Raw genomic sequence first — 12082 nt, forward strand, 5'->3', positions numbered from 1 at the left:
GAGAGAGCGGGAGAGGGGGAGCCAGACAGACAGACACAGAGAGTGAGTGAGAGCGGGAGAGGGGGAGATGTTTAGAGAGAGCGAGAGAGAGCGAGGGAGAGCGAGGGAGAGCGAGGGAGGGGGAGCCAGACAGACAGACACAGCGAGTGAGTGAGAGGGGGAGAGGTTTAGAGAGAGCGGGAGAGGGGGAGAGGTTTAGAGAGAGCGGGAGAGAGCGGGAGAAGGGGAGAAGTTTAGAGAGAGCAAGAGAGCGGGAGAGGGGGCGGGGTTTAGAGAGAGCAAGAGGGAGCGGGAGAGGGGGAGGGTTTTAGAGAGAGCGAGAGAGAGTGGGAGAGGGGGAGCCAGACAGACAGACACAGAGTGAGAGAGAGGGGGAGAGGGGGAGTGGTTTAGAGTGAGACACAGAGAGAGGGAGTGGTTTGAAAGTACAATGCAGTAGCTCTGCCAGGGATGGTTCTGACAGCCTGTGTGCTTACTCAGCAGTTCCTCTGAGCATTGAATGAAGGCTGATGTTATTCTGAGCCTATTAACTCTTTCCAAGCTCGGAATGACCCTCAGAGCTTGTGACACTGCTGATCTGGAGAACAAGATCCTCGGAACATAGTGGTAGACAGACACAATCTGAATCTCTCCCCCGCTCTCTCTCTCTCTCTCTCTACTCCATCACTCTTTCTCTCTCTCTGCTGCATCTCACACTCTCTCTCTCGACCTCCTCATGCTGCTCTTCTCCTACACGCACTCTTTCACTCCACAATCGGTAGCCGTGCCTTCAGCTGCCTGGGGTCCCTGAGCTCTGGAAGTCCCACCCTCAACCTCTCCGCCCCCCCGCTCTCTCTCTCTCTCTCTCCTCCTTTAAGACGCTTGTTAAAGACTGACCTCTTTAACCAAGTTTTTGGTCACCAGTCCCTAATATCGCAATACGTGGCTCGGGGTCAGGTTTTTGCCTGGTTTAATGTTCCTGTGAAGCACGCTGAGATGTGTAATTATGGTAAAGGTGCTAGATAAATGCAAGATGTTGTTGTGACGATGCTTCCCAAGTAGGTTGGATAATTTTTCGTTTTTGTTTGTACTAAGTTTGTGTGAACTGAAATGGGGCATCACCTGACCCCCGAAACCCAGTGAGAATACGGACAACGGAATGCTGTTTCCATATCCCTGCACATTCCACCTTTGTGTGCTTTCTACTCCGGAACATTCCGGACGTTGTCAGCGGGGTTTGAAGCTATTTTTTCCAGATGCTCTTTTGCCTTTGCAACCTTTCCACAACCCCTCAGGAGCCATCTCCAAGGAATGCGAGGCAGACTTCAAATCTTAATATTCCCAGCCCAGCAACAGGCCATTCGGCCCAGCTGCTCTGTGCTGGGGTTTCTGCTCCCCACGAGCCTCCTCCCACCCCCTCTCCATCTCACCCCATCCCCATATTCTTCTATTCCTCTCTCCCTCATGCGTTTATCCAGCTTCCCCATTAAATACATCAACACTATTCACCTCGACCTCATTCCCACGAGTCCCACATTCCCCCGACTCTCTGGGTAAAGAAGCTTCTCCTGTGTACAGTGAGCTATGAACTGTGCACAGTGCTCCAAGTGTGGTCTAACCAAGGGATATGGAGACTGGAACTGTGCACAGTGCTCCGAGTGTGGTCTAACCAAGGGATATGGAGACTGGAACTGTGCACAGTGCTCCGAGTGTGGTCTAACCAAGGGATATGGAGACTGGAACTGTGCACAGTGCTCCGAGTGTGGCCTAACCAAGGGATATGGAGACCAGAACAGTGCACAGTGCTCCCAGTGTGGTCTAACCAAGGGATATGGAGACCGGAACTGTGCACAGTGCTCCGAGTGTGGCCTAACCAAGGGATATGGAGACCAGAACTGTGCCCAGTGCTCCGAGTGTGGCCTAACCAAGGGATATGGAGACCAGAACTGTGCCCAGTGCTCCGAGTGTGGCCTAACCAAGGGATATGGAGACCAGAACTGTGCCCAGTGCTCCGAGTGTGGCCTAACCAAGGGATATGGAGACCAGAACTGTGCCCAGTGCTCCGATTGTGGCCTAATCAAGGGATATGGAGACCAGAACGGTGCCCAGTGCTCCAATTAAGTGTGACCCCCAAGGTTCTGCACAAGTCGAACATAACATCTCTGCTATCCCTCTCGAAATGAAACCCAGTGTTTGGTTGACCATTTTCTTTTCTAAAAACAGTCGAATTAACTTGTGTGGCTTCGGCGATTTATATCTCTAGGCTGCTCTGTTCCCGCATCCCTCTTAGATTCTTAATTTCCAAAAGAAGATGGCTGCTTCTCACTCCCCTCCACGGGACCGTGGGACTGAGAGTCCCAATAGCAGCATCGACTAACCTGCTAAATTGTCAGGCAAATTAAACTGCTTGGCATTGTCACACCATTATCCCCTGGTCCCCTGTCAACGGTTATACATTAAGTGCTTCTCGTGGATTTTAACCACCACAAGATATAATACACTGAGCTCCTTTCCGCTCCGCACTGTAAATGTTGAACTGTCTCCAAATTAATTTATTCTGATAAAGCAACCTCCTTTCCTGTTGACTCTTTCAACACTGGCAGCAACTCAAGGGCCAGTTTTGCAACGAAACAGGCGATAGGATCGCTTGGCGTGTTTGGACATCTGCTGCCAGTCCCACTATTTTTCCAGTCAGAGGTCAAAGGCTCACCACCCCCCCTCCCCCCTCTTAAAATATATTAAGCCACCCACTGTGTCAACACATGAGGTCAGTTATTGGTTAATAAAGGGATGTAGTGATTGGTGGTTTCCCTATTGCTGCCCTGCGCCATCCCCCAGAGCCGTCATTCTTTCACCTTTGACCCTTGGCAGGCTCTGCTGAAGCTGGCTAGGCCCCAAGCTCCCTCCCTGTCTCCACACCCTCAATGCTCCTTGAACATGCTCCTGGCAAGTGACCTTACCTACCTCAACATGTCTCCTCCTGCAGCCCAGCGAATTGAAAGTCAGCATGGTTAGTGCGTAGCACGCTCGCCTGGGAGGCACAAGGTTACTAGTTCAAGCCCCACGCCGGAACTTCAGTACAAAGATCAAGGCTGTGCTCCAGTGCAGCGCTGAGGGAGAGCCGCACCGTCCGAGGGTCGGCGCCGAGGGAGAGCCGCACCATCCGAGGGTCAGCGCCGAGGGAGAGCCGCACCGTCCGAGGGTCGGCGCCGAGGGAGAGCCGCACCGTCCGAGGGTCGGCGCCGAGGGAGAGCTGCATTGTCCGAAGGTCGGCGCTGAGGGAGTGCCGCACTGTCCGAGGGTCGGCGCTGAGGGAGTGCCGCACCGTCGGAAGGTCGGCGCCGAGGGAGAGCCGCACCGTTGGAAGGTCGGCGCTGAGGGAGAGCCGCACCGTCGGAAGGGCAGTGCTGAGGGAGTGCCGCACCGTCGGAAGGGCAGCGCTGAGGGAGTGCCGCACCGTCTGTGGTGCTGTCTTTCAGATGAGTCATTAAACCGAGGCCCCCGTCTGCCCTCTCAGGGGGTGGACGTAAAAGATCCCAACGGCCACTATTCGGAAGAAGAGCTGGGGGGGCGGTGGAGTTCTCCCCGGTGTCTTGGGGGCCAATATTTATCCTTCGACCAACATCACTAAAAAACAGATGATCTGGTTCATTGTCAGGGAGCAGTTTGTGGGATCTTTGCTGTGTGCAAATTGGCTGCTGCGTTTCCTACATCGCAAGAGTGAGTACACTTCAAAAAATAAGGCTGTGAAATGGTTTGGGACGTGCTGAGGTGTTGGAAGGTCATGCTGTCGCAGGGTCAGAGAGGCTGTGTTTGGAGATATATCATCGCCCCATTCCACTGGGCTGAGCTATCAAAGGAAGCCAGATGTAAACAGCTCTGATCCATTATGTAATTCTGGCTGAGTGGTACTCGATATTAATTAAACATTCCGGAACAGATGGCCATCTCCCTCATCGGAATTTCGGTTAATTTGTGTGATTAAGTGAAACAAAAGGACAACAGGAACATGTAGCAGAAGAGAGTCAGGCCCAAGGAGACCCCTTTTAAAGAGGGAGTCTCTCCGTCAGGGACCCCTTTTAAAGAGGGAGTCTCTCCGCCTGAGGCCCCTTTTAAAGAGGGAGTCTCTCCGCCTGAGGCCCCTTTTAAAGAGGGAGTCTCTCCGCCTGAGGCCCCTTTTAAAGACGGAGTCTCTCCGCCTGAGGCCCCTTTCAAAGAGGGAGTCTCTCCGCCTGAGGCCCCTTTCAAAGAGGGGGTCTCTCCGCCTGAGGCCCCTTTTAAAGAGGGAGTCTCTCCGTCTGAGACCCCTTTCAAAGAGGGAGTCTCTCCGTCTGAGACCCCTTTCAAAGAGGGAGTCTCTCCGTCTGAGACCCCTTTCAAAGAGGGAGTCTCTCCGTCTGAGACCCCTTCTAAAGTGGGAGTCTCTCCGTCAGGGACCCCTTCTAAAGAGGGAGTCTCGCCGTCAGGGACCCCTTTTAAAGAGGGAGTCTCTCCGTCAGGGACCCCTTTTAAAGAGGGAGTCTCTCCGCCTGAGGCCCCTTTTAAAGAGGGAGTCTCTCCGCCTGAGACCTCTTTCAAAGAGGGAGTCTCTCCGTCTGAGACCCCTTTTAAAGAGGGAGTCTCTCCGTCTGAGACCCCTTTTAAAGAGGGAGTCTCTCCGTCAGGGACCCCCTTCTAAAAGGTAGGTCTCTCAGACAGGACTCCTTTCCGAGAGGGATATGCCTGTGGTCCTACTGGATGGTGGAGGAGCCTTGAGAAGCCAAACGGCCGATATGGATTCCGCTGGCTTTGGTCAGGATCGCTTTCTAAGTGTTTCAGAAGAGATTCATTGAAAGGCCACTCCGAGGAGTGTTTGGATTTCTGATTAAACTGAAATCCTTCAGTCACAAGTGGCTCATAAGAAATGCAACACCATGTAAAATGCAAATCTGACTGACTCACAGTTAATCCAGTGTGCGCAACACTGACAATCCTCAGACAATTCAGTCTTTCCCCGAGTACATTGTTGAACAATGACCACTCTCGTAACTTAAAACCTGCAAACAGCTTTCATCATTGCTTTTAAATTCAGAGGGTACGAATCTCAATACCATGTACTTAGGGTAAAGCGCGACCAAACATTCCCAGGACAGGCGCAGCACGGAGTTAGATACAGAGTAAAGCTCCCTCTACACCATCCCCATCAAACACTCCCAGGACAGGTACAGCACGGGGTTAGATACAGAGTAAAGCTCCCTCTACACTGTCCCCATCAAACACTCCCAGGACAAGTACAGCACGGGGTTAGATACAAAGTAAAGCTCCCTCTACACTGTCCCCATCAAACACTCACAGGACAGGTACAGCACGGACTTAGATACAGAGTAAAGGTCCCGCTACACTGTCCCTATCAAACATTCTCAGGACAGGTACAGCACGGGGTTAGATACAGAGTAAAGCTCCCTCTACACCGTCCCCATCAAACACTCCCAGGACAGGTACAGCAGAGGGTTAGATACAGAGTAAAGCTCCCTCTACACTGTCCCCATCAAAACACTCGCAGGACAGGTATAGCACGGGGTTAGATACAGAGTAAAGCTCCTTCTACACTGTGCCCATCAAAACACTCCCAGGACAGGTACAGTACGGGGTTCGATACAGAGTAAAGCTCCCTCTACACTGTCCCCATCAAACACTCCCAGGACAGGTACAGCACGGGGTTAGATACAGAGTAAAGCTTCCTCTACACTGTCCCCATCAAACACTCCCAGGACAGGTACAGCACGGAGTTAGATACAGAGTAAAGCTCCCTCTACACCATCCCCATCAAACACTCCCAGGACAGGTACAGCACGGGGTTAGATACAGAGTAAAGCTCCCTCTACACTGTCCCCATCAAACACTCCCAGGACAGATACAGCACGGGGTTAGATACAAAGTAAAGCTCCCTCTACACTGTCCCCATCAAACACTCACAGGACAGGTACAGCACGGACTTAGATACAGAGTAAAGGTCCCTCTACACTGTCCCTATCAAACATTCTCAGGACAGGTACAGCACGGAGTTAGATACAGAGTAAATCTCCCTCTACACTGTCCCCATCAAACACTCCCAGGACAGATACAGCACGGGGTTAGATACAGAGTAAATCTCCCTCTACACTGTCCCCATCAAACACTCCCAGGACAGATACAGCACGGGGTTAGATACAGAGTAAAGCTCCCTCTACACTGTCCCCATCAAACACTCCCAGGACAGGTACAGTAGACGTTTGAGTTCGGGGTCCATGGGTTTAAGCCCTGCTTCAGAGAATCGAGAATCCAGGCCGACACTCCCAGTGTCAACATTACAGAGAGAAAAAAAAACACAGAACGTTATGATTTGTGGGATCTTGCTGAGCATAAATCAAATACCGCGTTTTGCACATTACGACAGTGTGCACCCTTGAGAAAGTGTGTGTGACTGAAACGCTTTGGGTTGCCCTGAGGCAGTGAAAGGCGCCATAGGAATGCAGGCGCTTTCCTTTCAGGAGTGAGGTGCGCTCACTCCAGAGCACATCGGTCCCAAACGGCCTCAAGCCAAGTTACTGCAGCACAGTAATCCTGACTGCAAACTCCGCACCCGGGCTCAGCCCACTTTAAACAGGCCCACGTGAGTCTCCACCTCAACTCTGTGGATCCCCCTTGTAATTCTGGGAAGTGAAAAAGGATCCGAAACTTGAGTTCTCAGGGAGCGCAGACTTCCTCAAAAAAGCTCAAGGGTAAACAACTCTTTCCCAAAGGAAGAGGAGGAACTGGAATCAGTGAAGGACTTCCCTGCTATCCTAGCCACATCGATGGCTGATCCTGCGCCACTCATCCCGCAGAGCGTTTGTCCAGGGGGCAGAGCACAACAGCCCATCCCAGTTCAGTCAATGTCAGGCAGCAACCCCTCCACCCAGAGTTCCAGACCCCACACCAAAGTCTTTACCACCAACCTCCATGGGCTCAGTACTGAGGGGGCGCCGCGCTCGCCAGAGGGCAGAGTCCAAGGGGGTGCTGCACTGGCCAGGGGTCAGTACTGAGGGAGCGCCGCGCTGTCGGAGGGTCAGTACTGAGGGAGCGCCGCGCTGTCGGAGGGTCAGTACTGAGGGAGCGCCGCGCTGTCGGAGGGTCAGTACTGAGGGAGCGCCGCGCTGTCGGAGGGTCAGTACTGAGGGAGCGCCGCGCTGTCGGAGGGTCAGTACTGAGGGAGCGCCGCGCTGTCGGAGGGTCAGTACTGAGGGAGCGCCGCGCTGTCGGAGGGTCAGTACTGACGGAGCGCCGCGCTGTCGGAGGGTCAGTACTGACGGAGCGCCGCGCTGTCGGAGGGTCAGTACTGACGGAGCGCCGCGCTGTCGGAGGGTCAGTACTGACGGAGCGCCGCGCTGTCGGAGGGTCAGTACTGACGGAGCGCCGCGCTGTCGGAGGGTCAGTACTGACGGAGCGCCGCGCTGTCGGAGGGTCAGTACTGACGGAGCGCCGCGCTGTCGGAGGGTCAGTACTGACGGAGCGCCGCGCTGTCGGAGGGTCAGTACTGGCGGAGCGCCGCGCTGTCGGAGGGTCAGTACTGGCGGAGCGCCGCGCTGTCCAATGATCTGGGCTGTTTTCACATTTGCTGTATGCAAATTGGCTGCTGCATTTCCTACGTTTTACAGCAGTGACCACACTTGGAGAGAAAAAAAGAGTCCCTCATTGGATGTGAAACGCTTTGGGATGTCTTTGAAATCTTGGCAGGCGCTAGGGAAATGCAAGCCTCTCTTTGTTACTTGCTCCTCGACAGCCTCAGGGGTGTTGCTCCTCTGTGAATCCTCGATGTGTTAATTATCGCTCCTCTCCCACACTTGCTCAGTCCTCCCAGGACTCCTCGAACACCTTGGGGCCCCTTCACCTCTCCCCACCTCTGCAAAGCGACCCCACTGTCACAACCTAAATCCGCCAGAGGCAAGGCCCAAGCCCCTGCCTGATTCCACCCGCCCTTTCTCTCCCTCCTCTGTTGTACGGGCCTGAGTTAGTCGATCAGGGGAGGCGTCAAGCTATCAACTGAGAGGGTGCACAGAGGGCACAAGATTTAGGAGTAGACCATTCGGCCCATCAAGCCTGCTCCAGCATTCAATGCAATCGTGAACGACCTTGGACTTCAACTCCATTTTCCTGCCTGCTCCCCCACGTCCATTGATTCCCTGAGAGACCAAGAATCTGCCTGTCCCAGCCTGAAATGTGTTCACCGATGCAGCATCCACAACCCCCTGGGATAGAGAATTCCAAAGATTCACAACCTCTGAGTGAAGTCGTTTGTTCTCATCTCAGCCCTAAATGATCGGACCCTTTAACCCGAGACTGTGCCCCTGAGTTTTAGATTCTCTGACCAGCGGAGACAATCTCTCAGCATCCACACTGTCAAAGCCCCTCACAATCTTGTAGGTTACAATGAGATCGTCTCTCATTCTTCTAAACTCCAGAGAATATGGACCCAATTTACTCAGCTGCTCATCCTAGGACAAACCCCCTCACCCCAGGGACCGATCCAGTGAACCTTCGCTGTACCGTCTTCAATGTAAGTATGTCCTTCCTTAAGCGCGGAGACCAAAACTGCACACACTACTCCAGACGTGGTCTCACCAAAACCCTGTACAACTGCAGCAAGGGCTTCTTTACTCCTGTACTACAATCCCCTTGCAATAAAGCACTGGGTAACAAAGACCCACAGCAGCAAAGTGGGGGTCAGTAAGGGTAATGTGACTGTCCGCGGGGGAGGATGGGTGAACACCGTGAGCTATTCAACCAAGTGAGGCCGTGGTGGGGGTGCGGTGCACCTTGATACGCTGCCCTGCTGCCTGGTTTTGAATGTGACTCCACACAGCCCCCAAGTCCACAAGGCACTGCAGTGAGGCAGCAACTAAACCAATCACACAGGCCAGTGAACAAAGCATGTGCCAGGAGAGAGAGATTAGTAACAACGCAATGTTTCACAATATGTGACAGCTTGTGCTTAAAGCACTACTCCAAAGCTTAGCTAGCAAGGCGCTTAATGCAGAGGGAACTTTACTCTGTATCTAACCCCGTGCTGTACCTGTTCTGGGAGTGTTTGATGGGGACAGTGTAGAGAGAGCTTTACTCTGTATCTAACCCCGTGCTGTTCCTGCCCTGGGAGTGTTTGATGGGGACAGTGTAGAGGGAGCTTTACACTGTATCTAACCCCATGCTGTACCTGCCCTGGGAGTGTTTGATGGGGACAGTGGAGAGGGAGACGCACTCTGGATCTAACCCCGTGCTGTCCCTGTCCTGGGAGTGTTTGATGGGGACAGTGTAGAGGGAGTTTTACTCTGTATCTAACCCGGTGCTGTACCTGTCCTGGGAGTGTTTGATAGGGACAGTGTAGAGGGAGCTTTACTCTGTATCTAACCCCGTGCTGTACCTGCCCTGGGATGTTTGATGGGGACAGTCTAGAGGGAGTTTTACTCTGTATCCAACCCCATGCTGTACCTGCCCTGGCAGTGTTTGATGGGGACAGTGTAGAGGGAGCTTTACTCTGTATCTAACCCCGTGCTGTACCTGTCCTGGGGACTGCTGAATTCTGACCATGGGGCTGGAAAGATTTACTGCTGCTACTGCTTAACTCCGACCTTGACAATCGACTGGATGAAAGTGCTTTTCAGTCTCAGCTGCAGCTGAATATGACCAGGACTCGGGGATCAACACAACGCATGGCTGGGAACAGTTAAATTTGAGGAGGAATGCTCTGATGGGAATAGCAGAATTCATAGACAGCGCAATGGAATGCTCGTGTCTTTATGAAATGTCCTTGGAGTGCCACAAAGTCAGGAGAGTCCTCCCCCAAAAATCACACTGAAATCGACTTGAAATTCACAAAAATATCATTGTTCTGGGAAACCCCTGTAACTGACAGAGAGACAGACAGTTCCGTCACATCTGATCTCTATTGCCCGAATACTGACTCAAGTCAGTATATCTTATAGAGGAACAAAGAGAAACTCCCTTCCCTCATTTCCCCATTCTCTCTCTGTCTCTCCTGCTGACTGCCTCCTTCTCTCTTTCCTCCACACTCACCCCCATCCCCTCTCTCTCTCTCTATTTTTGTCCCTTGCACTCTCTGCCCCATTCACCCATCAACCATCTCTCCCCCAACTCCCCGTCCCCTGTCACCATCCGCATCCTTCGTTCCTGCATCTCTCCATCTCCTTTGTTCTCCATCCTTCCATCTCTCTCTCTCTCTGATCTATCAGAGGGCCCTTTAACACAATCCCTCTCTCTCTCTCTCCCCACTTCTGTTTGCTCCTTGTCTTTGTCCCTTTCCATTTTTGATCCCCCCCCCCCATATCTGTCCTTGATTCCTCTCCCAATTATCCCTTTTTTTGCTCAATGTGTTAGTCTGCCTCTTGGAAGGACTGTCAAATCCTCTACCAACAACCTTCCCCTCCTCACATCATATGCTTTTCCATTTTAAGGGCACTCAGGCAGGATTTACACAACCTCCGGTTAGATTACTATTAAAAAGGACAACAATAATAAAAAAAATATAACCCCCCCCCCCTCTAATATATACACATAACAGAGAAGAGGTCCAAAACTGTACAGACATAATCACAGATAAAAGGAGACTGGAGACAGAATTCCACCCCCCCCCCCCCTTGAAAAATGTCCCAGATACAAAAGACAATAAAATTAACACATTAAACACACACACAACCAATTCTACTTTCAATTTTGCTCTGTTCGGTTTCGAAAGCGCCAGGGAAACTCCTACAAACTCCTCACAATCAAACTTCTTTAAAAAAAAACACACACACACAAAAAAGGGACATTGAAAAATTGACAAATTCCCTGAACAAATTCATGAACGAAGAAGCGAGTCGGCGATAATTAGCCCTGCAAAAGCCAGGTCTGAATTGCAAGTCAAGCCAGTCAGGGTACCCGGGAGCATTTGGAATATTTTTTTTGTTACAGCCAGAGAGAGAGAGAGGGGTAGCAAATTGTTAACATGTTTTAATATCTATATTTCCAACCGTGCTACAATCTATCCCTCCTGCATTTCAGTGAGAAATCGCTTTCACCATCAGGTTTCGTGTTGGAAATGGATTATTTTTGTCCTTTCGGAAATGCAATGCCTTATTCAGCAAAGGAAGGAATTGCCTCATTAGAATCCTCTCTCTCTCTCTCTCCTTATTTCTTTACTGCTTCTCTTACCTTGCTGGGTGAAGACCAGGAAGCCCATGCCGAAAACCAGCAATCTTGCGCCTATTCCAGCCACCGCCATCATTTCCCTGTGTATCTGTGTGTGTGTACGTTGTGCAGGGCAGAATGATGTCTCTTGCACCACCTGCAACCCACGCCAGCACCTTAATTATATGCTAATCTATGCGGGTCGAGGGGGCGGGGCATGGCGCTGGTCCCAGCCAATGGCAAGGAAGAGGTCGGGAGGCTGACGAAGTGAGCAATTTGATGTATGCAAATCAGATGCAAATAGGCTCTCCCTCTGGTGTTATTGGTCACAAGGAAATTTTTCGGATTTTCCTTTGTATGATTTCACTAGTGGAGCTTATAAGATAGTGTATCTGTGTGTGTGTTAGTGTGTATCTGTGTTTCTGCGGGTGTATCTGTGTGTCTGTGTGTGTGTATCTGTCTCTCTGCAAGTGTGTGTGTGTGTGTCTGTGTCTGCGAGTGTATCTGTGTGTGTTTGTGTGTGTATTTGTCTCTGCGAGTGTGTGTCTCTGCGAGTGTATGTATGTGTGTCTGTCTCTCTGCGAGTATATCTGTGTGTGTTAGTGTGTATCTGTGTCTCTGCGAGTGTATCTGTCTCTGCGAGTGTGTCTGTCTCTGCGAGTGTATCTGTGTGTGTATCTGTGTCTCTGCGAGTGTATGTGTGTGTGTGTCTGTGTGTGTATCTGTCTCTCTGCAAGTGTATCTGTGTCTCTGCGAGTGTATCTGTGTATGTGTGTATCTGTGTGTGTGTGTGTATCTGTGTGTGTGTGTATCCGTGTGTATGTGTTAGTGTGTATCTGTGTGTGTGTGAGTGTATCTGTATGTGTGTGTATCCGTGTATGTATCTGTGCCTGTGTGTTTATTCGTGTCTCTGTGTGTGTAT

The 12082-nt window shown here is 51.6% G+C and overlaps 1 protein-coding gene across 2 annotated transcripts in view; it reads right to left on the reverse strand.

Annotated features, from left to right (window-relative positions):
- Nucleotides 1–11298, reverse strand: part of cadm4 (cell adhesion molecule 4) — a 366170-nt gene extending 354872 nt beyond the window's left edge. For both annotated transcript variants that reach the window (XM_041176801.1, XM_041176799.1), the window contains exon 1: nucleotides 11185–11298. In XM_041176801.1, the coding sequence (XP_041032735.1) occupies nucleotides 11185–11257 (73 nt within the window). In that variant the 5' untranslated portion in view covers nucleotides 11258–11298. The remainder of the gene's footprint in view (nucleotides 1–11184) is intronic.
- Between the last annotated feature and the right edge of the window lie 784 nt (nucleotides 11299–12082).

Source organism: Carcharodon carcharias, chromosome 29 (assembly GCF_017639515.1).
Source record: "Carcharodon carcharias isolate sCarCar2 chromosome 29, sCarCar2.pri, whole genome shotgun sequence".
Lineage (NCBI taxonomy): Eukaryota > Metazoa > Chordata > Chondrichthyes > Lamniformes > Lamnidae > Carcharodon > Carcharodon carcharias.